This window comes from Siniperca chuatsi, linkage group LG11, assembly GCF_020085105.1.
Source record: "Siniperca chuatsi isolate FFG_IHB_CAS linkage group LG11, ASM2008510v1, whole genome shotgun sequence".
NCBI classification, from domain to species: domain Eukaryota; kingdom Metazoa; phylum Chordata; class Actinopteri; order Centrarchiformes; family Sinipercidae; genus Siniperca; species Siniperca chuatsi.
The window spans coordinates 1372124-1397895 of record NC_058052.1 but is presented as its reverse complement, the minus strand read 5'-3'; the positions used below and the strand labels follow the sequence as shown (position 1 = coordinate 1397895).

General features: G+C 42.0%; 2 protein-coding genes across 6 annotated transcripts; both read right to left on the bottom strand.

Annotated features, from left to right (window-relative positions):
- Positions 1 to 55: 55 nt before the first annotated feature.
- On the bottom strand, positions 56 to 8716 carry calhm3 (calcium homeostasis modulator 3). Its single transcript, XM_044214487.1, has 4 exons — positions 7721 to 8716; positions 5906 to 6033; positions 5655 to 5782; positions 56 to 3766 (listed from the first exon to the last, which is right to left on the bottom strand). The coding sequence occupies exons 1-4, from the start codon at positions 8005 to 8007 to the stop codon at positions 3317 to 3319; spliced, it is 993 nt and encodes a 330-aa protein (XP_044070422.1). The 5' UTR covers positions 8008 to 8716; the 3' UTR covers positions 56 to 3316.
- Positions 8717 to 9660: 944 nt separating this feature from the next.
- hells (helicase, lymphoid specific) lies at positions 9661 to 25683 on the bottom strand. 5 transcript variants are annotated; one of them, XM_044215446.1, is made up of 24 exons: positions 25366 to 25669; positions 25031 to 25068; positions 24808 to 24905; positions 24388 to 24506; positions 23807 to 23929; positions 23674 to 23715; positions 23548 to 23581; positions 23307 to 23365; positions 23171 to 23218; positions 22749 to 22976; positions 21278 to 21460; positions 19945 to 20088; positions 18531 to 18727; positions 16934 to 17027; positions 15816 to 15977; positions 14980 to 15122; positions 14549 to 14693; positions 14198 to 14281; positions 12253 to 12372; positions 11969 to 12085; positions 11689 to 11848; positions 11400 to 11496; positions 11221 to 11297; positions 9661 to 10520 (listed from the first exon to the last, which is right to left on the bottom strand). In XM_044215446.1, exons 3-24 carry the CDS (start codon positions 24827 to 24829, stop codon positions 10432 to 10434), a joined length of 2487 nt encoding a protein of 828 aa, XP_044071381.1. In that variant the 5' UTR covers positions 24830 to 24905; positions 25031 to 25068; positions 25366 to 25669; the 3' UTR covers positions 9661 to 10431. The 5 variants fall into 5 exon arrangements, with proteins under 5 accessions (XP_044071381.1, XP_044071378.1, XP_044071379.1 ...); XM_044215443.1 differs by lacking the exon at positions 25031 to 25068 and having other exon boundaries at positions 23177 to 23218; positions 25366 to 25683; XM_044215444.1 differs by lacking the exon at positions 25031 to 25068 and having other exon boundaries at positions 24808 to 25030.
- Positions 25684 to 25772: the final 89 nt, after the last annotated feature.

The following is a 25772-nucleotide window of genomic DNA, read 5'->3' as shown; positions in this document are numbered from 1 at the left end:
CCCTGTATGAATCACACATCAGGAACATGATTCACAGTTACAGACACACCCTCAACAGGCCACTAACCTGGCCTGAGTTTGAGGATATTGATTGATCCAGATTAAGTTTTATTAAGAATTTCAAAAAAAGTTTAAGAATTTTTTTGAAAACAGGTGCAAGATATATAGATACTGGTGAAATGAGTGTAGAAACATAACAAATGCAGGGACCACTACGACCTGCAAGACGAGGGTCACGTGACCTATGAAGACAGCTGGAGGCAAATTTTCGGTAGCCTTGCTAGCTTGTCTACATGTACTGTTAGAAGGTAATGATAAGGAAGGTTACTTTCTAATTTCTGTATTACATTTCTATTCACACAGAATTTTCCCTCAAATTCTTTAATGCGCTTCCACCACCTCTGTTCAGAAGATAATAAAGAGGGCACAGCTCAGTGGTATTGCAGTAAAACACAACAAATTTTCTAATTTTCAATAATTCATTTCCATTGGTATCTGTCCATTGTACATTTTTAAAAACAAAAACTCATAAATCAACATCATCAAATCCAAAGCCAGTGTGGTTTCTAAGATAAAAGAGTTATAACAGCTCTCACGGCCAATAGTGGTCAGCAAGCAGAGTAGCTTATTAGCACTAGTGCTAGCTTGGCTACCCCCACCGGCTACATGACTCTCTCCTTGCAGGTCCTAGGAGTCCCTTGAAAGTCTCTCAACGAATACAGATGCTTCCATAAAGGTGCAGGATACAATGGAGCAATGACATCCTATCATGTTCTGTGACATGTAAAAAATGCAGAGCAGGCCCTGTCCCAACAGCTACTTCTGTTTAGTCATTTTGCAAATTTTTGCTCTTTTTCCTGTTTTTTCAGTTATTTACATCTGTCATTTCAGATACCCGCCGTTCTGCCCTGTAGTTGCCCTCAGTGTATTCCGCCAATCCCAGCCACCCAATCCCCTCACCCACCAGCACACCTGTTCCCCATTCCCTCGTTATCTCCCCTATATACCAGTTCTCTTTCCCCAGTCATTTGCCAGATCGTCTAATATACTACCAAGTCTTAGCATTCCAGCGTACGTTCCTGTTTCTTGGCTGCCTGTTCCTGACCATAGCCTGTTGCCGGTTTCACCTGACTCTAGCATATTAACATATGCATTCACACAATCGGCGATTTTTTGCAAGCTGTCCTTCCTGCATTTAGCAGCTGCAGCTGTGTTGCTTTTAGCCTGGATTATGTGTTTAACTTCTTTGTATTCCTCTAATATTATAGTTAGTATGCTCTTAATTTGTAAAATATGCCGCTCTGCTGCCAGTAAACTTGTCCATGTTCGCGATTGGTCATATGCTGCAAACACCGCCCCTTTTATGTAAACGCACTCATAACTAGATTGGGAAACCCTGGGTTGACTTACCGAGTTGATAACCAGCGTCGTGTGCCCGCTTAGCCTGATTGCGGTTGTTAGGGTTAGTGAAGCCAAATAACGGAACGATAACCTGAGTATGTTGAACTTGCGTCATAGTATAGGCTCCAGGTTGATAAGAGCGGAGTTTGTGGGCTGTAAAACCAAAACAATCAACTAAAAGAGGCTAAAACACTCCATAACGTAGAGTTGGTGATAATTCTCTGTGGGTTTGTAACTATGAGCCACACCTTACACATAAATATAGTCATTTGATACATTGTTAATGTAAAGATATTTATTAGTGCATCTTAGCAAACTAAATAAAATAAAGTAGAAAAGAGAATCTTTGTGTGAATCTGTAAAGTTATTTGGTTCCAAATGTCCATTTGCATGTTTCCATCAATCTGTGTGGGTGAGTTCCATGTCAACAACCTATATGCAAAACCAGCCAGTCCAAACCCTAACATAATCAAATGACCCTTCCAACATGGTTTGCCCCTAAGAGCAACTATTTTTTAGTAGTCCAAAACAATGAAAGAATCAAGTCAAAGACCACCTGCATCATGATATAAACTTACAGAATATCATTTAGATACTGTACTTGACACATCCACACATACTTGTGCACATTTAGTGGTACAAAACATGTCATGTTAACTTTTGTTGTTCCAGACTCTTCAGCATTCAACATAGGAAGTGTAGTCATCACCACCACTGTCTCTGTTCAAAGATGGTCTGCTGGATGACCTTTGACCCCTTCCCAGTCCATGGTGTAACAGGGTTTAGTCTGATGTTCACAGACAGTTTGCCTGGGGGGCACTCTGAGCCAAAAGCTATAAGGAATGGATTATTCAAATCCTGTGAACATGCTCCTGCACATAGGCAGACGTGCAGAGCATTTGTACAGAGACATTCGCGTGGCTGTTTCTTTTAGACTTGTAAATACTTGGAGTATAATATTTACATTATTATTATGACCTACAGTTCCCCATAACACACTTCTGTTCATACACCAACAGAGAGGCTAACTTAGCATAATTTCAGCCTTAAGACCACGATGGACCTACGAACTCAACAGAAGCATCCCAGTGGGATGCTGGACTTTCAGAACATCTGGCAAGAATTTTCAAGTGACAGGTCATCACTTTACCATAAACCATTTAATAGCTTAAGATCTCTGCTGGTACACCCTAAAGATAGGGCCGCCCCTGAGAGGGGAGGGCTGTGACAGCCGCGAGAAACCCCCTCAGTATCCATTCATATTGGATAATTCCACACCTCACGATTTATGTCCAATGCCAGCGTTCCGTGCCATGCAGGAGCTGGCGTGTCCTTCACGTAGAGGCAGAAAGCAAGGGAGTGGAGGTGGGGTGGTGGATGGGTGTGTACCACCCCTGACCACGTCCGACAAACCAAACTATTGTTGTTGTATTGGTAAAATTGTTTTTGCCTTTTATTAACCACACCGACAAACTTTCCCTAACCTTATCCAACATTCTTGTGTGGCAATGGGGTTGGGGGAAGACGACATCAGTGAAACAGCAAGAGACTGAATGAACACCAGAAACAGACACTGCTCACAGCATCCACTGAGAAGAGGTCAAACGTCATCGAGGAGATCATTCACATCTGACACCATCTGTCCATCTTTGAACAGAGACAGAGGTTACCATCTCCAATCAAGTTCACGATTGGGTCCTGTAATGACACCTATGCCAGCTCCATTTGCTGAAGATCGTGCCATGCACATGAAGGTTCTGAATCATTAGTAAGTGGATCTTTAAGGTTAGACTTCAGTCTGGCTTTAGTAAAGCTTACTGCTACACTGAGGTAACCTACATCTAACATGTTGCTTAATGTTAGTGAATTGATCATCATGACATTCATCCTGCAGCTACACACCACAGAGTGTGTCCTAGACATCAGAGTATAAAGTCTTCCCGTCCCGGTCCTCCCAGGTAACACACATCCTGGGTCTGTGGGCTATCCTGGTGACGTCCAGTTCAGGTTTACTGTAGTACCATTTGTTGAGCAGCTGGTCCACCTGCTCCTGTTTTGATATCCCATGAAGTCTCTCTTCTTCTTCATCCTCCCACTGCTCTCTGGAATTTGTGATGAAGGGCGGGTGGGGAAGACGAAGTACAGCATCCTCCCTCATGTCCTCAAAGAACTGAACCACACATTTACGGGCGAAGTCACGAGCGTGCAGGACGCAAGTTTCGTCAAAGAGCTTCTGCTCCACGTCGAGGTAGTTGCTCCAGTAGCGCGTCTGCAGGGAGGTGGCGTGGTCGTCGAAACAGGGCTTGATGAGCCGTCCCAGTGCTCCCACTACAATCAGGAAGAGGAGGATGGACCAGCCAACTGCCTAGACAGGGTGAGGAAAGTTAGCTACACAAAGCCAACAAAAGCTATCAGTCATCTGGTGCAGTGACTGTGACGAGCCCACAAAGAGCCATCAGTCAGTAGCACCAATTATTCCTGATACTCCCACATATGGAGTGTGTGTGTGTGTGTGTGTGTGTGTGTGTGTGTGTGTGTGTGAGCCAGATCAGCAGATTTGTTTGACAACAGTTATAAATGACTAACATTGCAGTCTCAGTGTAGCCTCAAATGCTAAATGCACAGCTTGTCATTTAATGTGAAAGTCAGTTTTTGCAGGGTTGAGGATGGGCGCTATGTATATTTTGTGTTTGTTTGTTTTTCCTCGTACTACCAATGTTGAGATTTAAAGGGACAGTTCACCCCAAAATACATATTATTCCTCTTACCTGTAGTGATATTTATCCATCGATTTTTGGTGTGAGTTGCCGAGTTTTGGAGATATCGGCCGTAGAGATGTCTGTATTTTTTGAATATAATGGGACTATATGGCACTCAGCTTGTGGAGCTCAAAGTGGCAATTTAAAAAAAAACAACAAAAAACTCAACAGCAATGTCTCTTTACAGAAAAAAAAGACCCAGTTACTAAAGGTAATCCACAGATTTGTTGTGAGCAGTTTCATGGAGGAACTATCGGTAGAAAGAAAATAGTTACGGCCAATATCTCCAAAACTCAGCAACTCACACCAAAACAATCTAGATGGATAAACAGCTCTACAGGTAAGAGGAAAAATATATATTTTTGATTTTGGGGTGAACCGTTCCTTTAACACCTTCCTCAAGGATTAAAGGATAATTCTGGTTTATTTTAACTTGTTTTTGTTGCCTGGTCATTGATTATGAGTTATCAGTTATGACAACTTTGTAGTCACCATGTTAAAGGATAGTTTTCACATTTTTTCAAGTCTAATTTAATGTTGTAATCCTTAAGATTGCAGTCCAGGTTGATTTGGCGACACCTGTGGTTACTGGTGGTAGGCCTAACAGCAAGTGCAATTTAATACTACGGGTCACAGAATTATGGGGGGCAGAAGTCAGGAAATAATTGGCTCTCATTCTGTGAGCAACCGTGATCTGATGCACACGACATCTGCAGACTCTGAAGTCTGTGAACAGCAGGGCACAGTGAAAGAAGTTGGTTACCTCGCTGTGAAGCATGTTTACACAGAACGAAGACTGTGGATTTTGTCCCCCATCTCTTACATTGGAATAGCATAAGGAAGTGATCTCTCCACGGCCATTTGAAAAAATGTGAGCCTATCTTTAAATAACTGAGATCTGGGAACACAATGACATCACTACAAGAAAGTCAAACGGGTCAAGAAACATGAGATCAGACTATCAGACAGTTTGGAAACAACAGTTTATCCAGATGATCTAAACCACTTTATTACAACGCTTATAATTTGGCCACAGTGACTCCTGTTTTTCTCTGCCAGCTGGCTTTCAGTCAGTGACACACAGACTGCCTTAGAGCACTGTCACTTTCTGACATCGAACCTCCCTGCCCTGCTGAAGTGCCCTTTTATAAATCTCTATCTATCGAGGGTATGTCTCGGGACACCCCCAGGCTTAATTTTTGCCTTCATCCTGTATCACACCATTTAAGTGGCCCTCTGACCAGACCAGGTGTATGGGATAAATGAACCCTGACCCTGATCTGACAGAACACTCCACTGATTTTATATTATAAAGAGTTCGGTCTAGACCTGCTCTATAGGAAAAGTGCAATGAGTTAACTTCTGTTATGAATTGGCGCTATATAAATAACATTTTATTGAATTGATTGAAGGTCTTCATGGGGATAAAGGTACGTTGTAAAGATGTGTTTGTGTGTATGTATATGTATGCCTGCTGAGGTTGTAACAGCTTACTTGTGAATAACAGCGAACATAACGAGAGACTGCTTTGCGGAAAGAGCTGTTCGTGAAGATAATGTCCTCCTTGCAGGGCACTTTGGCCATGATTTTGATCACATCCAGACCTGTATTGTTGGGTAAACCTGAGGAAACATACCACATGATACACTGAACAGACCAAAAATGTGCTATAAGTAACAGTACAGATTCTTGTAAAAATACTCATTGAATATGTATTTCTGTATGTAGAATGTGTTTGCAGATACCTGAGAAGAGTGCAGGGTCTACACTAACACTGAAGGCACAGATGAAGATCTTTCCATCCAGCAAAGTGACCAGGATCCACACCATCGGTGCCAGCAGAGCCCTCTGGATCATGGATGAAAACAGGTACCTGCAGGAAGACATAAGACCAGTTTTCATCCTCGCATTTTCTATAGCTTGACCCTCAAATATCACCTTCAGCCTGTCACAGTCTCCTGCTACAAAAAAAAACTATGAGGGAAACACAGTAGCATAGTGTCATCAGCATATGCAGGAAAAATACATTCACAAATACATTTGAGCCATTTTGCTAAATGTGGTACTGGGCCATCTATAGTGCACAATGAATACTGGATTTAAAGCAATACGTCAATGTCTGCACGTCACAGACCTGGAGTCAGGATGTGGTTAACCTAGCTTAGCATAAAGACTGGAAGTAGCTGGAAACAGCTAGCCTGGCTCAAGAATAAGTTCAAGAATACACCTACTATACTAACACCTCTAAAGCTCGGTGATTAACATGTTTGTTTAATCCTTACTCCGTCAGCTTTCTGTCTGGGTCTTTGCTGCTTTTCTTTTCTGTTAATCTTTTCTGTTAAATCAGGTCAAAACAAAGACAAGAATTAAAAAAGGCTAACAGCATCTATTCAAGTCTAGCATATTTATCCAGTGGGGAGAAAATGATACTAACACTGGTATCAGATACAGTGACGATAGATGGCTAAGGTGAAATCATCTATCCTCACACCTCATCTCAATAGCCACTCACAAGAAATGCAAAAGAATATCCTTCGAGTATATCCTTATTTGAAAGTAAAGCATTAGCTCTACACACTCACTGTACCAAGTGCAGAATAAGGGACATCATCCTGACTTTGAGTTGGAGGCCTGTTTGCAAAAATCCACATCTTGGCCTGAGCATGAATACAACAGCTCTGCCATGAATTCTACTTTTAGATAATAATGTTCAGTTTTGATTGACACTGTCAGAGAGGTACTGACTGCCTTTAAGAGCAGGCTTAAAACACTATTATTCTCTGATGCCTTCTAATGTTGTGTTTATTGCCTGTATTTATTTATTTAAATTATTATCTTTCCCAGGATTGTCTGTTACTTTTCTTTCACATATCTCTTTTAAAGTCATTTTTTTCCTTTTAAATACATGCACTTCAAAATTGTATGAATTGTGCTATATGAATAAATTTGCCTTTGCCTCTCACAAAAAAGCAGTTGGGGCCCTTTGTTAGGTTTCAGATGTCTGAGTTGTAGCAGTTCCACCAAAGAGACATTTCTCCTCTAAACCTCTCACATGTGTTTGAGGCCTAAAGAGGTCAAATTATCCAATATCTTTGAAAACATACGCAGAGATTAGAGAAAAGTCCAAAAATGGATTTAAATGTGTGTATCAGGATTTGTTTTTTCTTTCTTTCTTCCCCCATTAATCATCTCACAGGCCCTCCGATTTATCTGGTGACCCTTTGGAGGGGTCCGACCCCTACGTTGGGAACCACTGGACTAAACTAGCTAACTGTATATAAAGCAGTTAAAACTAGCTCCACCTCGATCAGCTACAACAGTAAAATAAATATGGCCAGGATTCCAGAGGGTTCCGCCGTTAACTCCATCTTCATTGGACTAGACTGAATGAGGAAAATCAATAAGGGCTTTCACCTGCAATCCCCATGCACTTTATTATCATTGGTACTAATACTTTCAATCCACTGTGTACTCAAATGTAATAGTAAGAACTGTCTGTAATCCAAACAAGATGATGTGACACAGTCTTAGTAAATTAAAGAAGTAAATCTTTGACTCACTTAACCACCGCCGGATTTTTGGATCTGTTACCAATGGGTCTCATCCACTCGTCCATCATGACACCTGTATGTCGGTTGACCAGTACCCCCAGGAAGAACAGTATGATGGGCGGGACGATCATCACTCCCAGAGAGTACAGTTTGTTGTACTGAGGAAGGCACGGGCAGTTAAAGTCGAAGCTGGTGTAGAGCTTGACGCTGACCAAGGCCAGGATGATACAGATCCCATTGGAGATGGACTCAGAGTTGGACTGGAAGTACTGCAAGACTAACTTCAGACGCTCCATAGCTTAAATATACTGTAGGAAATGTTGAGGGTGGAAGTAGAAACAGCTGATCCAACTGCTGCTGCGGTTTTTAATTCACCCGGTGATGAAAACAGAAATAGTTCCAGCAGTAATTTACAGTGTTACAAAATGTTTTAGCTTTTGTGAAAATATGCTTTTAAGAAAATCTGTACATGAAGTCTGCTTATTCAATTTAAACCTGAAACAGTTCATCTCACCTCACAATACGAACTAATCTTTTGTGAAGAAATGTCTTAAATCCACAATTTAGCAGTCTCAGTAAACAAGCTGAGCTTCTGTGGGACGATAGCAGTTATGGAGTGAGACCTGCAGTGATCCAGAGAGTCTGAGAATGCATGAATACACCTGACCAGGTGACAGAGGGGCCACACCCTGCCTCACAGTTGAAGCAGCACTCACATCAAAGGCTTACATAGAGAACAAGCGCCACAGCAGTAGTTCCTGGTAGGGCTGGGCCTGAAACTCAAAGCATTTGGGACTGAACAGTAGATCAACCACCACTGTTGTGGTTGCACCAAAAAAGGTTTTAAATTTCATATCAAAAGGACATTCATAGTTTCGGCCTTCATTTCTTCTGGTTATGATCCGAAAGGTCAAGTATTAGGAGCAGTCAGATGATCAGATAGATTGATTCAAACCGAAGGTGAGAGCACTTGAAACATAACTAATAATCCGTCACTGAGCAGGAAAGCTGTGTGCTAAGCTACGATAAGTACAGCAGGTCTGTAAACTGATGGATGTTCACAGACAGGTTGAGTAATATTTTTACTGTTCACCTTCATTTTCTCTTCTGAATAAGTTTGACTAACCTGTTGGTTTGCTTACATACTGTCTGATCATTTTAGAAAAAAAATCTATTTATATAAATAGATGGATAGATCTATCTTCTAAGTGAGAACCCACCTAAAATAGAATAATAAAGTATAATAATACAAATAAAATACAGCCACAAGCGGCAATGATCGGGGTCCAAGCAGAGTTTCTTATTTAAATGACAAGAACAAAACTCCGGATTTTCTCTAAAATAATCCACCGTGGTCATCACTACATGCTGATGCTCTGTTGAGGTGTAGAAATCTACTTTCAGAAACATTTGATGTAGCTTATGACCGTCAGTGAAGACGTGTTTCACATGATTACATTTGTTGCTATTTTGATTTTTTTTTTTTAAAAATGGGTCGGCGTGTAAAAATGAAACGGATCAACGTTTTAAAGTTTCTTTAAGCACTTAAGATCAGGGAAATAGGTAGGTGATCCTGACTAAGTTTTGGGCCGATTGGCCCAGAGGTTTCTGGCAAGATGTTGAAAATAGGATTTTGAGAGAATTTTTTTATTTAAAATCGCAAAATTTGACATTTTCAGAGCAGACCAGATGCAGATTACTTGACAGATGAAAATGATGAATTTTGACTCCAGGCCAAGCCATTTGAGATAAGTGCGAAAACATAAACTGTATTATTACAGCGTCACCTCGTGTGTCCCAATGAGTCACTTTTTGTGTCTGAGCAGGTGGAATTTGCAACCCACCTGCCAATCTTGGTGACTTCTGGTCTCACGGTTTTGCAGAAACCTGCACAAACACTTTTAGCGGCGAAAAATAAAGAATAATGACAACAATTGGACTTCAGCAGCTGAAAGTTATCAAATCGTAGTTTATTTATATAAAAAGACATGAAAGAATGCGTATGCTTCAACTGAAAGTGCTTCGATTACAACCTCTTTAACGATAATGTGTTTTGAATGGCCAAATAAAAATCAGGACTAACCCGACTAGACCATGTCACTACAGCTTTGTCTCGATAAACAGATGCATAGACCCTGTGCATGTTAACAGTCAGGACAGTTGGAGTGAAGGTAAAAGAAGACTGTTAACAAAAATCACACTATGTGAGCAGCATCCTGAAAGTGAAGAAAGCATCCAACCCATCAGGTTCAATGGAAAAATCGCAGTCACTCTACTGCTCTGACTTCTAATCAAACATTTGGACTGCATTTCACAGGTGGAATGTGTTGTGGGTTTCACTGGCAGGCTCTACTGTCCAATGATGTTCTTAATGCCACCTTAAGGGAGAACATGAGAATCTGGGCACACTGAATCTTTTTTTCTTCATCTTTTGTCATGAAAATGATCAAAATGACTTAAAAAGGGTACAGCGGTTCAACACAACAGACTACGCCAACACCAAAACAGTACAACAAAAAAGCTCATTAAACAGAATACTACCAAGGCAGTTGAGAAAGTAAAGGACAAAAACAAACAAACAAAAAAACCACCATTCAAAGTCTACAAACAGCAGTTTGAGGATATTTTCACTGACAGCAGTTGTGAGTCATCTAGGTGCAGCTTTAGTTTTTCCAGAAGGACTGTGGTCAGAAGGTCACATCTCAATATTTCAAATGTTCTTAGGTCAACGTGACCTCTGACAACTCTTTGGCATCGTTCACTCTGAAGACTCCCACCTTCTCTTTCTTCATGCTCCCCTTTTCTTTGTCTGAAAATACAAATAATACTTTACTTCAGCTTACTAGTTAAACAGTGAAAAGACCACAGCCGACACCATGGTCAATACAGATAAGAGATGAATCACAATTTATACCTGCAAGTGGGTATCAAGGTAAATAGTAATATTGTCTTCTTTGGAAACTATGAGCAACAAACAAAATTCCATTCACCTCCGTTTCTGTACTGAGGTGGCAGCAGTACATCCTATTGTCAGTTTCCTCCAGAACTGAACCTACAGTAGTTCTTTCTGGCCAGGAACTATCGGGGCGGGGTTAGCAGCGCTGCGTGTTGCTCACTGCTCTCTTAAATCTGGTTTTAGTCCAATTTGTCTAATCGGTTGTTAGAGATTGGTTCAAAAATGGTTCTTCAGATTAAGTTGAAATGCAGACAGGAATGTGCAAAAGGGACTTTTGGTGTTTATTTTTGGCATTTGTGATGGTGGATCACTAAATAAAGACAACTCTGTTGGAATGACTAGGCTTTCTGGTTCTTCAGTTCAGTTCCTGGGGCTCAACAGTACATGGAACTATTTATTATAGGCGCTTCCAGAAAAACAACGCATGATGATTTCTTGATGATAACTATACAGATTGTGTTCTTGTTGGCTGTTTGGTGGGGCAGCCTAAATTAATAGCAATAATTTATTCTGCAAGTCCCCCTGAAAACTGCTGAATGGTGTGTCTCCTCACCCAGCAAGTCACTGCGATCCAGCAAAATCTCCAGGTCCTTGTCGCTGATCACCTTCCCCCTTGATGCTTTCACCTCCCTGAGGGACAACAGTTACAGCCAAATGTTGCTCTCAATCCATTTTTAGTTCTTCACATTCTCTAAATAATTAAACTTATTGGAGTAGAGGATGATTTCTTACTTCTCAGTGCCTCTGGCTTTGAGCAGCTCCATCAGCTCATCCAGATCAATGCAGCTTTTACTTTGGTTCAGCTCTGCCTTCCCGCCTTTGAACTTATCTATGGAGGAAAGAAACAAAAGAAATGAAACAATTAAAACATTTGGAAAATATTTTAGACCACCGTTGGTCCAGTGCTTGCAATTCAAAATGTGGTGCACGATAAGATCAAACTGGTTTGTGTCAGAGAAAATAATATTAATCTACGACTGCAGTGCATGGAGTGGTGGTGGTGGGGAATGAAGCCACTCACTCTTGTGGATGACCATCTGCTCCAGCTTCCTCTTGGCCGAGGCCCTCTCCAGGATCTTCTGGTCGATAGTGTTGGCTGTGACAAGGCGGTACACCACCACGGGTTTGGTTTGCCCGATGCGGTGACAGCGGTCCTGAGCCTGCAGGTCTGCCTGGGGGTTCTGAGAGGGGAAGGAACCATCACCACACACTGACTAAACACAATACATGTACAGGGAACGCATAGAATGGTAATGTTTCAGAAACAGGTCAATTAAACATGATTTTTAATCTGCACCCACCCAGTCACTGTCAAAGATGATGACAGTGTCGGCAGCTGTCAGGTTGATCCCAAGTCCTCCTGCTCTGGTGCTCAGCAGGAACAGGAACACCTCTGGATCTTGGGAAAACTTGGTCATCTGGGGGAGAACAAGAACCCGATGATGCAGTAGCATGGACGTGTCATAGTTCTAACAAATTAGGAAATTACAGAAACACTCTAAAGTCCAGCAGCAGAATGTGTCACATTATATAGAGAGTAAAGCATTTCTGCACCGTCGTCTTCACCTTGTCGTTTAAAACTCACATTTTCGTCTCGGTCGGAGTAGGACATGCTGCCATCCAGTCGGCTGTACTGGAAGCCCCGTAGATAACAGTAATCCATTAAAATATCCAAGATGGACGTCATCTGACTGAAGATCAGAACCTGGACCACAACAACCAACCAATCACACATACAAGTCAGAAATAAAGCAAAAGGTAACGCAGCAGCACCGTATCGAGCAGATCTAGAAACAATAACTTTCACACTACGCTGAGATTAGCTGAAAAATTAAATCACTGCGCTAATACATACTAAATCTCTTTACTGCATTTGTCAAGTCTTTGATATGCTGAGATTTACAATAACTATAACGGTTTTTACATCCTAACATATAAACCTACAACTGTTACTATTGGCACTGTTACCCTACACCCAGGGTATCTGCACATGTTTTAAGTACAAATTAATGACTTAAGACCTCTTTAATATCTCGAAAAGGAAAAAAATACCATTACCACATCAAACACAGTATACACCTTTGAGTTTTATTGAATTTGAATAACTGAAATATTCAGTGCACATTAACTTAACATAACCACCTTCTCATTAACAACAATAAAAACTATGGTGGTCTGGCAAAGCCTTCAGCTACCATCAGAGTGGCAGTGGTGGTATTCAGTCCACACTAATACCACACCGTGAAAATACTCCACTACAAGTAAAAGTCCTGCATTCAAAACCTTCCTTAAATTAAGGTATGAAAGTATTATCAGCAAAATGTACTTAAAGTATGAAAGTAAAAGTACTCAGTGCAGTAAAATGTTCCCTGTCAGTGTTTCCTCTTATATCTGGATTCATATTCCTGCTGCATTCATGTGTGTGCTGCATTTTACTGCTGTGGATGTTTCAGGTTGAGCTCATTTTAACTGCTTTATATACTGTTGAGTATTTTCATCTGCAGCAATGCATCATGGTCTATAAGATCATCATGGGCTGTCCTGTGAGAACCACGTATCTCATATTCGCAGTAGACAAACTAGCAGTAGCAGCGTACGACTCGATGGGCGTAGTACTTTTCAGAGTGCTAGCATAGCGCTTGTGCTTTCATGTAAGAATCCATGCTGACCATTGTTCCAAGTTTGAATGTTTTGCGACAAAGTTCACATAGCGCCTCATATGACTCGCTGGATCAGCATTACCATGGCTGAGCCTGCATTCCTTGCTCATGAAATTGAATGCCTCCCCTCCTACAATCCCAGCCATTTTTAGACCTTGAATATCAAAAACTAAATTTAAGGCGTTTTAAAACTTTAAGGATCCGTGGGGACCCTGCCTGCACCAATCTCTCTCACACACACACACACACACACACTCCCGCTACAGATGTTTGTTCTTAACACATGTTCATGCTTGTGCACACGAGACATGCAGAGGGAGAAGATACATACATACACACATTCTTTCTAGCGCGCACCCAGACAGGTGCACGCACACACACACACATACACACTCTCTCTCTCTCTCTTTCACACACAGGCACACACCCTTGTGTTCTTTAGTTAGATTTCATATTGTGTTATTTGCTTTTGTTTATCTTTTATTAAATGCTTATGTATAATTATGCTGGTTTCTCTAATGTTGCACAAGAGTGAGTAATTTCAACCTACTAGCTATTGGTGGTAATTTTGGTTATAGTTGTTAATGTAATTATTACAAATTGATAGTTTAGTGTATTTTATGAGACTGAATCAATTAATTAGCTGTCCTTTCCCCTTATTTAAGGGTGGTGCCCCTGAGGACTTTATTGAAGTTATTTCTGATTATCTGTGATCATTTTGATAGCCAAACTTAACTGATTGCATCTACACAAGTTGGTGTCCCTTTAACCATTTTGAATCCCAACTCTAGACAGTTTGAAAGACTTCATTAATCCTCCACTTTTGCTGATGAAGGGACATGTAGTTACACATTTGGTAACTGGTTTCACCTTATGTCCTCTTTTCTTCAGCGCTGGCAGAAGTCTGTCCAGTATGAGAAACTTTCCGGAGCTCTGCACCAGCTGTTCATCAATCTACAGGGAGGACAGCATAACGTACAGTACGAGAAGAAGGGAAACACAAAGACAATTAACTGGCACTCAAGGCAACTGTGCTTCTTTAATATCACTGCTGAAAAACACTGTTTATCTGCTTAATTCCTCTTCTTCATCTACCTTCATTCAGTTTGATTATAAATCAACACCATTGTACCGTTCCTGCTGAGAATCACAAACATTGGGAATACTCCTAAATTAAACAGCAGCTGTAGGTCATACATAGGACAGGTGACTGTGCATTACCTTGAACTCCTGAGTGGCAGGGTCGAGGGGGTACTCCACCAGGTAGGGGTGGTTACAGCATCTCTTTAGCAGCATGAGAATGTTCTGCAGCTTCAGGTTGATCTGGGCATCCAGCGGACTCTGGACGTCCAGCACTGGAGGGGAGCTGGAGGAGACCGGAGGAAGTGTGAGCAGATTCAAAGCCACAGGTTGTGCTTCTCATGCAACAGGGAGATCATTCTCCTCCAAAACATGGCAAAGTTTGTTAAACAACCAGCACTTTCAAAAAGGTTCCAACGTATCTCAACAGCTGAGAACAAAGACAGACTACTGAGCTCAATGAATACACACACGCAAAACTCACAAGTTGAGTAATGGCCTCCCCAGACAAGCATCACAATTATATTCCATTATTTGAGTCTGCAGCTGAGATGTGTGTAGGCAGTGCTGACCTCTGCTCGAGCTCCTTAGAGACCCTCTCCATATATTTCTCCAGCTCATACGGCGTGTCTCCATCTGTTTCACTGTAGTCCACCACCTTTCGACTGCGACGCTTTGGCCTGCCACTCGACGTCGACGCTACAGGAGCCTCCGTCTAAATAAACCAGACAATTTCAATCGCTTAGCTTTTACTGGCACTTTTTTTGGATGATGTCTAAACTGAGCATTTAAAAAAGTGACATACAGAAAATGACCCATACCATTATTAATACCTCATGTCAACCTAGAGACACTGATGTAAGCTGACAGAGGACGCGGCTGCACTGATAAGGCAGAGCGCAGCCACCTATTGCTTCAACGGTTTAAGCACTGTTCAAAGGCAGGTTTATTTGTATCACACCTTTCAACATCAAGACCATTCAAAGTGCTTTACATAAGACATAAAAAGACTTTAAGACAAAAAACAAAACAAAACACAAGGCGACTTATAAAAAACATCTAAATAAAACGTCTACTTCAGAGACCAACAGATAAAAATAATGTTTTGATAAGGATCACTATTAAACATGTTTTTTAATGAAGAAAAGAAATGTACAGAGTGGGACTTAAACCTATCAGCTAACATATACACAGATACATCTGCAATAAGCCAGTATCGATAAAGTGGCAACAGGTTCAAAAGACAGACTGAAAAAGATTCAGAGTCATTTTAGAATTGTCACAGTCTGTACAAAAGTACCATTCAAAACAAGTCTCTTACAGTGTGCCCAGGCCACGTCTTTTTGCAGACTGGTTGTATCTGCGGCCAGACCCTGTCACCGTATTAATGAATGCTACATGGCGTTACCTTTTCCTGGCCCAGCATCTTGCCGATGGTTTTGTTCACCACTGCGGTGTAAAAGGCCTCCTGTTTGGCTGTCAGAGGAGCGTAAACTATGATCTCCTTCTTAGGAGGAACCTCCAGCGTCACGTCTGACTTCAGCCTCCTCAGCAGGAACGGAGTCAGAATCTGAAACAAGACAAAACCTTGAAATGCACAGAAACCCTAACCCCAAGGAAGCCAATCCAAGTGCGTTATAGACACCATTTGATGAGAGTCCATCTACATGTAAACGGTACAGTAAATAATGTGGTATGTTTCTCATTTCGGAATGATGCATGTTTCTCTGCTTGACTATGGAGATGTCCTTTGTTCTCATGCTCCACCTTAAAAAAACTAATTGATGCATTTGTGTGTGTGTGTGTGTGTGTGTGTGTGTGTGTGTGTGTGAGAGAGAGAGAGAGAGAGAGAGAGAGATAGGCTGGTCCTCACTAAAAACAAAGAGAACTACACTATCATTTTATTGACAACGGTGTCCTGCAGAAGCTGCCTCAGTATATCATGTCTCTTCTCAAAGCAGATCTCAGGTCTGTTTAACTCTAGTTACCCCTCAGGTAAAGACTGAGCCAGGACAGACTGCATTCCACTATTTTGCACCTTATGAATTGAATAAATCAGAGGATTTTAAAACTTGAATGTGTCACCCCCACTGGCTGATTTTAAACGTATAACTTTGAATCTATTTCGTCTGTGATTGTCTCTGATGGGGTTTGTGCTTGTTTGTTTTTCCTTTTTCTCTGCTGTATTCAGGTCTCTCTTGCTAATCACAGTGCGAGTCTACACAGAGCCACCATACTAAACACACTTAAGGGGCGATCACACAGAGACGCACAGCTACAGGCGCGGCCGCTTCAAAAACGCCTTGGCAAAGCGAGTCAGCAAAACAGCTGACAACTTTTATACGCGTCTAAAAACCGCTAGAGAAAGGCGGTGCAAGAGGAGTGCCTGCCAGGTGCACTGTACCACAGGAAAACAAAGGTTTTGCGACGCATCTCTGTGTGATCGCCCCTTCAATCAATACATTAGAAAGTAAGTATAATAGTCTGTCATGATTGCACTGGGTGTTGATGGTGTGAAGGACTGACCTGGTGCAACATGCTCAGGATGTTCTGCTCGCGCTCAGCAGCCACCACACTCTCAACCTCACCGAGGGTGTCGATGTCAAACCACGACTCAAAGCTACACAGCAAACATGTCAACAAGAGGTTAAACCTGAGCAACGAGTTAAAGGTATCTACAGGAGATTACTGCAAATGATGGTGACTACGATGTCAATAGGTAAAAGCTTTTTATTTTTTTAAACTTCATTTAAGGATGGCACTTAGCATACATGTCAATGTGGCACTGTAGCTACATATTTAGCTATAGGCAAACATTAGCAAGTGCATTCTGTGTCATTTCATGCTGTATTCTGATTGGCTGGTTTGTAGACGTGGGTCACAGTGAGAAATTGGTCCTAAATTTCTGACGAATTTTGATGCAGACGATGATGTTTTTGGTCTCCGAAGCCTTGAATCAAAGTCTCAGTGAGATCTAGTAGCACTGTTTGGATTGATGACCAAACATTTCACCACGTTTCTCTCACAACTGTCAACTGTCACCCCCCCAAAAGAACACAGCGAGTAGAGGCTTTAACACCTGTACTCAAATGACTTGAACTATCAGTGAGAACGGGGTGGGCATGAGAATTCCACCCATGCCCCATTTTCCCTCCCTCATTTTACAGTGATGGAGAGGACCTTTAACTGGAGTTACAATAGTGTACTTCAGATATAAGAAAGACAAACAGGAGATAACTGACTTGTTTATTCATTCCTCCCTGTTAGTCTGCTGCTGTCTGCGGTTAAATTAACATTAATTAAGTGCTAACGAGCGTTTGACTACAACCAAATTAAACTCAGAGTGCTGATTTAAACATGACTTTGCCACTCATCCCGTCAGAATCAGTGGTCAACCAGTGGAAAGTGTAGATATGGCAGACTATTCCTGGATGGTTTGTTTCTCTGTGAATGTAATTTATATTTAAGTAATGTATGCAGCATATTTATGTGCTCAGAATATTTAATAGCTTCGGAAGTAAGTCAGCAAATTTGACCAGAAGTCTATAAATCTCTCATCAAAAGCATAATGGGACAGGAATGGTAACCTGTACAGTAAACACAGGAGCAAGCTGCTGAGGGCTGTCCCTCAGGCCAGTAAACCACAGGAAGTCGTTTATCCAACAGGCTTGCTATCTGTTTTTAAGGTGTAATTGTATTTTATTACTCAGACTACTCACACTTTCAGTGTTGTTATGTACTGCGTGTATGTTTTAATGAACTGGCAGATGGGCCAAAGACAAATTTTCACCTTGGTGGACAATAAAGTTGTATTCTATTCTATTCCCAACTGTTTAAATTAGTCTAAACCAACAATGCATTTGGCTGAAACTGGACACAGAGAGAAGTCCTGACTTATACTGGTTCATTACCACTTTTCCGTGTATCATGATCATTCTTATTTTCTGGTTTTGCTGTACAGAAGTCAGTGCATAATTTGATCCACAAAAAATGAATAAAAATCAAAACAATTGTGATGAGTTCTTCACAAGAAACTGTTCTGAGAGGCCATAACTCTGCGCAGCAGCAGTACCGTGATCAGCACTCAGTAATCAATAACTACAGAAATCACATGGCTGCATACCTCTTGAGGTCATCAAAGACCTCTGGCAGGAGGAAGTTGAGGAGGGACCAGAGCTCAGCCAGGTTGTTCTGCAGCGGCGTGCCCGTCAGCAGCAGCTTGTTGTCAGTGGGCAGCACCTTCAGCTCCCGCACCAGCCGACAGTTGAGGTTTTTTATCCTGTGGCCTTCGTCCACTATCAGGTACTTCCACTGGAAGTGCTGGAGCAGAAAACAGACGTGGCCTGGCTTCTCATACAATACTCACGACGACAGTAAAATAAGGCTTAAATAAGCTAATTATTTTTACAAAATTTCAAAAAAAGAGTGAAGGGTGCCTGCTATAACGTCCGCTAGCCTAAGATGTATTCAAATTGCTTGTTTTATTTGACCAACAGTCCAAAACGATTGTTTACAAATCACATGACAAAGAAAAAGCAGCAACTCATCACATTTAAGATTTAAGAAAATGTTCTAAAACGATTGACCAATTATCTCTTCTGTCGATCGCCTAGTCCACTAAAGGTTGCAGCTCCACAGTCAAATGTTGCTCTGCTGAATGTGGCTGCAGCTCGGAGATTCTGTAGCTGAGCAGCCGCCTTTCATGTGAAGACGCATTGCTTGTGACATATTACATGCACTTCGTTAGGCATTCATTACATGTAATCATGTCATCTTGCATGTCAAGACAATAACAATAATAATAATAAACTGATTTATACAGCGCCTTTCAAGGAGCCCAAGGACACTTTGCACAAAAAGGGGAGATAATGTCAAAGACCACAGGCCTGACTGAGCAGGTGAGCTCTGAGGAGGTTTTTAGAGATGGCCAGAGAAGGCACGTTGCAGATCCCTGATGGGAGGGAGCTCCAAAGGGTGGGGGCTTCAAGATATTTATGGTATTTTTGCAAGAAATTCAAAGATGTAAAGATGCAGAGACAAGACTCGGTCTGTAAAAGTGTATAGCCTGTGAACAATGAGGCAAAATGAGGTTTGACTCAGGGGCTTCTCCACTGATGATTCGAATCATCGATGTTTAGGGGGCAGCCCTAAAAGGGATGGAAGAGTTGCAAAACCTGGGATTTTTGCTGGTTTGAACTTCTTATGTACAAATACTAGCTGTGACAACATGAAGTCAACAAGGGAACAGTTCTTCATTCCATATAAAGTGTAAGGTGAACAGTGCGGGGGTGGGTCGCCTCTGATATAAAACAAGACCACTAAAGGAATCACTCAAAGTCATGCAGTTTCAAATTCTACTGACTGGCTCCAAGAGTTCAAGTAATGCATCATGAGAATACATTTTTCAGGACAACTTAACTACATACAAAACTTGCTATGAATACAAAATGACAATCTCAATATTATTTGACAAATCTTTTGTCCTTGGAAAACCTGCACGTTTTCATCATACGTAAAATGGTGAGCAGGGATCCTACCTGTAGGAACTTTCTGTCAATCATGGAGATCTCAAAGGAGGTGACGACCACAGGACACATGCTGAGGGGCCCCTGGGGCCTGTGGATCTGCTTCAGCAGCTTGGCCCTCTCTGGCTGGGGGCCGTGGTAAAGCAGCACAGACACCTGGGACAAACACATGACACTGCTCAGAATGCTGACCTACAGCAGATATAAACCCCATCAGTCCCAGCAGAGGGTCGGCGCCCCGCCCACTCTTTAAGTGAGGCTTGCACACAAACCCATTGGTCTATCTCACTGTCAATCAATAGCCCTGGTGCTTACAAGCAAAATGAGCCATCATGCTTGCTTGTAACCCCTCCTTGTGTGTTATTATGGCAATCCAAACATGTGAGCATCAAAGATTGGTTGCGTCCCATTCTACTTAATGGAGGCTGTGAAGAGTTGAAGCGTTGAGCCTGTTATTTGTTATAATGCTTCAGGAAATAAGTCAGTGTAGGAGTTGACCTTTGACCCCTGTGAAGTCAGAAAGATAAGACCTTGTTTGATTTGAGTAAAAGTTACTTTGAGGTCATCTTTGTTCTTTTACTTTATCGATTTTGGCCTATTCCATTTATTGGTAATGAGACTGTTGTAAGCCTGTAGTTCATAGTAAGGATGTCACGATACCAGAATTTTAAACTCCAATACAATACAATACAATACTCGATACCTCAGCAAAAAGGAAAAAGAGTCCTAGAACAGGATCATTTCTCGTTTTCTTACCAGCATGTAAGCTAAGCAATGCAATGTGGACGGGCAGCAACAAAATGTATTTTAGCCACCTGAAAAAATTTAAATCAGTTTGAGCGTACGCTATATTTAGAATATTTTCACTGCTTTACCTTGCTGTCAGACAGCCCTTTCCTACGGGAAACTGAAGCCATTAAATCCATATATACTCTCTCCAAAGCCACCAGACCCCGCCGACAAACAGTCATTTTAGCTACTCAAATCAAATAAATCTTCATTTTCAAATGGTCCTGGTTATTCTGAACAAAGGTGCAATACGTCCATATTTGACGCTAATGAGAGACTTAGAGAAGTAGCACAAAAACTGCTTTTGGCCTGGGACTGAAAGGGTTAAGACACCACTAACATGACATTTTCTTATCAGCGTTTGGATCAGAGAAATCATTTGAATGTAGCGTGAGACTCTTTTACTCAACAATACAATCCTGTCAGATCTTCAGTGAAGAGTAGCTGGCTTCACTGGTGAGCTGCATGCATTTTAGGGACCGGTCAGACAGCAGAGTCATTCAGACCTCCACGAGCCCGATGACACGGGGGTCATCTCAAAGACACGCCCTCCTACCTCTGGTGTGAAGCGCTTGAATTCGTTGATCCAGTTGGGCAGAGTGGAGAGAGGGGCCACCACCAGGAAGGGGCCCATCACTTTCTTTTCTATCATCATAGCAATGTGAGCGATGCACTGGATGGTCTTTCCCAGTCCCATCTCATCAGCCAGGATCCCGTTAATGCCGTTCTCCCACAGCATCTGCCAGCACAGAGGGAACAGCAGCAACGTTCAGCGGAGTCTCCTGTTGGAGACCGATGGGGCCTGTTCAATGTTTACCGGAGACCAGCATGCCTGGCTGACCGAAAATGATTAACTAGAAAACTATATCTATATACAAAGATATTGAAAACAGTTACACAATCAAGTATCTGCAGCTTGAATTCAATAAGTTATTGAGTGAATGAAGTAGAAAGCAGTCATGGGCAACACACAGCAGCCGCGTCACATCGTTTCATGCCCACAGCACACACCGAAGATCACACAGAGAGAAGTGTTGACGGTACAGTAGCCAGAGTGTGCCGGTCCAGGGAGCAGACGTGATGAAACTGCTGCTTTTCTGGTGGCAGCGCTGGGAAATAAGAGGCGGCACTGGTGTCACACACTGCTGCTGTGTGTTCCGCATCACAGTGCACAATCCTCTACATTTGTTATTTGGAGCGTGATGGACCTCTATGTTTACCGGGCAGGGAGGGTATAACCCTATACAAATGCATTATGGGAAGTGTAGGATCCACTGTTTTTCATGTTTGACCCATACTAGAAACTAAAAGTCTGCACATCTCCGTTGCATGGATTAAACCATTTGCTAATCTGTCCAGGGTTTTCTGTAATGTTTTATATATATCAGAGGTGAGACAACGACCACCTCTGCTAACATCATAACTAATAAATACACTTTTTAGAAATAAAACATAAACCTTCAGGAAAAAGTCAAACTGCTGTTTCACACAGCAAAAGTCTTCTAACTACACTGACCGTGAGGTGAGGGGTCAGGATCTGGGAACTATATCCTGAGGAGTCCCTGCTCTCTCTTACAAGTCTCCTAACTTTATGGAAGTGCAATACTAAATTGCTGGAGGTGCCCTTTAATAACACTGTAATGCCTGCTTTTTACTGCAGACAGATGTGCATCAAGGAGGAGAGATATGGCCTCACCGTCTGCCAAACTCTGAAACTCAGACGTTCTTAAAGTGCTCAGGAAACATGGAAACTCCATCTGCTGATGGAAGATCATGTTACATGATTGAAAGCTCCACAACCGCAACGGACCTTGAGTTGAGAGTTGTCAACTACTATTACTAAAAGGTCAAGAAGGAACTTTCAAACTCGACTTAATTTCAATCCGTTAAAAGGTTCTGAAATGTTTTACTAACTAACTAACTGGACTAAAAACACTGTGTACTTGGCAAACGAAAGGGAGGGACTCAAACAAACAATGAATAAATAATCACTTCCCACAATCCCATGTGGGTCCAGTCCTACTGACCCTCAGCCACTCGATGCCTTCGACCTGGTACCACCTCATGACCCCTCCGGTGAAGAGCTGCGGCTGCTGGGCGGGCACCGGCTGGCCGTTCACCTTCCTGTGCGGATGCAGGAGATGCTTGGCGTTGTCTCGCACCGTCTCCGACAGACGGTTCTTGATGTCTTGGTTGGAATCGCTCATCTTCTCGATATCTTCAGCTTCTAGTTTCTTCTGGGCCGGTGCCTCAACCTGATATCAGATGTTTGATATACACATGTATGGGTGGGTGTGCTATGTTCAATGACTGATGCCTCCTTTTCTATATCCAATTTCAAATCTATCCTACTGTGTCCAAACACCTCCACACCCCCTTCTGGGTTATTAAAATATATTGACATCTCATCTACTTAGAAGAAGAAAATAAAAGTCAAAATAAAATGAACCATTACCGCTTCCTCCACTTTTGCTTTCTTAGCTTGCGACATGATTTCCTGGAAGACAAAATCCAGCAGAACCAATGTGAGCAGATCAGAAAATGACAAATCTGCACAACAGACAAAAATTCTAATGAGACCTTACTTCTTTTGACATGACATCTGCTATTTTGTAGTCTTCATCCCTCCTCCTCTTCTTTTTATCTAGTTCAAGAGGGAGCAGAGTCAAACACATATTGGGATTTGAAGCTAACATAACCAGGGTTTAGCATAATCACTTCAACTGTTAAGTTTGGAAATATCAGTTTTAATTAGAGAATTAACTTTCATTAACAGCTTTTCATGCTAGATTTAGTATTAGAGCAAATATCAGAAGAGCTACTCACCTTTCTCGGGCTCTGCGCTGTTTGTGTTCTGCTTCTAAAAAGACAAATATAGCTCTATGAATAAGGTTAGAAGAGTATTTTAATGCCAAGCTAAAATGGGTTTCTCCTCAGTCTAACTTCCCTCACCTTCTTGGCCTTCTTTTCAAGTTTCTCCTTCCTGAGGTTCTCCTGAAATCGTTGACACAGAGTTGTGTGTGGTGTTAGTCGTGAGTGAGCCTGTAGCCAGCAGGTGCAAACACAGCAGCGGTGCTTACTGTACCTCATTCTGTTGCTGCTCCATTTTAGTCAGCAGGAACTTAGAGTAGATGTTGCTCTTGTGAAGCAAATGCTGCAGTCTCCTGAACCGCATGTTGTGAGAGTCCCTCTCCCACGATTCCCGGGCCTTGTGGCGAGCGTTGTGAAATAATCACACATTAATGACAGACTGTGCTGGAGAACATTTTTGATACTGGTTCCAATACCATACCATTTTTTGTACCTGTACCAAAATGACACTTTAAGGGAATGTGTTCTCCTACAAAAGCCTTTTTCATTTAACAAAAGAAGCTAAACCTGTCAAATGCTGTCTAAACACAAGAACTTTGTCTAAATAAACTGTCTGAAATTGGAAAAAATTTAAATCAGGAACTATTTAATTTACTATTTAATCAAAGAACAAGTCAGCAAGAGTATGAATCTGAGCACACACTTGATGCCAGCTTTGGGTACCTGACAGTTTTTCAGACTTTGTGCTATGGGCGATTCAATACCCAGCGCTAGACATGATCCAGTTTTACAAATACAGTTTTTAAAAAGACAAAGGAGGGAGAGCACATCCTGAGGAATCAACAAGGAACACACCTTTTCCATCAGCTCCTTTTCTTTCCTCTCCCCTTCCTCCATCAGCTGCTTCTCTTCTTCCACCATTTCCTTAGTGATGACTCCTTCAAATGTCATATTCTCAGATTTCACTTTGACATCTTCAAAGAAACAACAGTGATAGTCAAGCTGATGGCTGGGTCATCATCTGAAGTGATGACATGATCCCCACACACACACACACACACACACACACACACACATGTCTTCATTCTCATTTCTCTAACAGAACATGACATGGTGCCTGTTCCTGCTGGACAGCTGTGAGGACATTCACGACAAACTACATATGATGTAAATGATATGACAGACACACTTAATTAAACTTGGAACAGCTCAATAAACCCCCAGTAAAGCCCTTCGGGGCCCCTGGGACTCGGAGTGGGGTCCTTTGTGACTGACCCTGTGCGGCTCCAGTCTCCATGGCTGTGCCCAGCGGTTCCTCGGGTTCGTCTGGTTTGGGGCAGTGAGGGGAGGCACTTCGAGCGGCTTCCTTCAGGCTGCAGAACACAAACGCGAAGCAGAGGGTGAACCGTTCCTGCCGGCGTTCCCGGAGGCAGGACGCTTGCGCCTTCAAACGTGTGTTTTAATCTGTAAAGCACTGACTCGGCTCAACATGACTGACCTGGGGAGTTACAGCCTACAATAAGAGACGTTTCACATCTAGAGACACACAATAGAACGGTTTTTAAATATGAACGCGTGTCCTATTTCCCAGCCAGACGTCTACTTTCTATGTGCAGATGTTCAGCATTTAGACCTTCATGTTAGGAAATGAAATTAGGAGATTCGCAGTTAACAGTTAAGTGAGTGAATAAAACATGAAACATCGAAATAAGGACATTAACCCATCCTACACATCCTCACTGGCCTATTCTTTAACAGAGAGCTAACATTACGATACACTGTTAAACGTTACACCGACACATTAGAAATTTGAAGCAAAATGATTTAACTTACCAGCTCATTGTTGTCAACAGCGAGCAGGCGACGGGGCTAATGCGGCCAATTCAAGGTTTCTGGTTAACTAACGTCAACAGAAAAAGTCTTTTTTGCTCAATAAAATAGCACCCTGTCCGAGTTACACAAGCAGTCATATAACTCTCTGAAGTAGCTGGCCGAACTAGCTGGCTAGTGGTTATTAATATAGTTTGGGAGTGTGCAGGACCGCAGATATCGCAATAAATTCCAAAAATACTGCCTTATCTAAAACTGTGCAAATATGTAGAATAAGCCTGGTTAGAGCACAACGTTAGTACTCTGCAGTGAGCACAGCGTGTCCTAATCCGCGGCAAGCAGCTAGAATCAAGGAAGGGACGTCCGGCCGTTACCTTTCAAAATAAAACTACTTACGCGAACGCTACGCC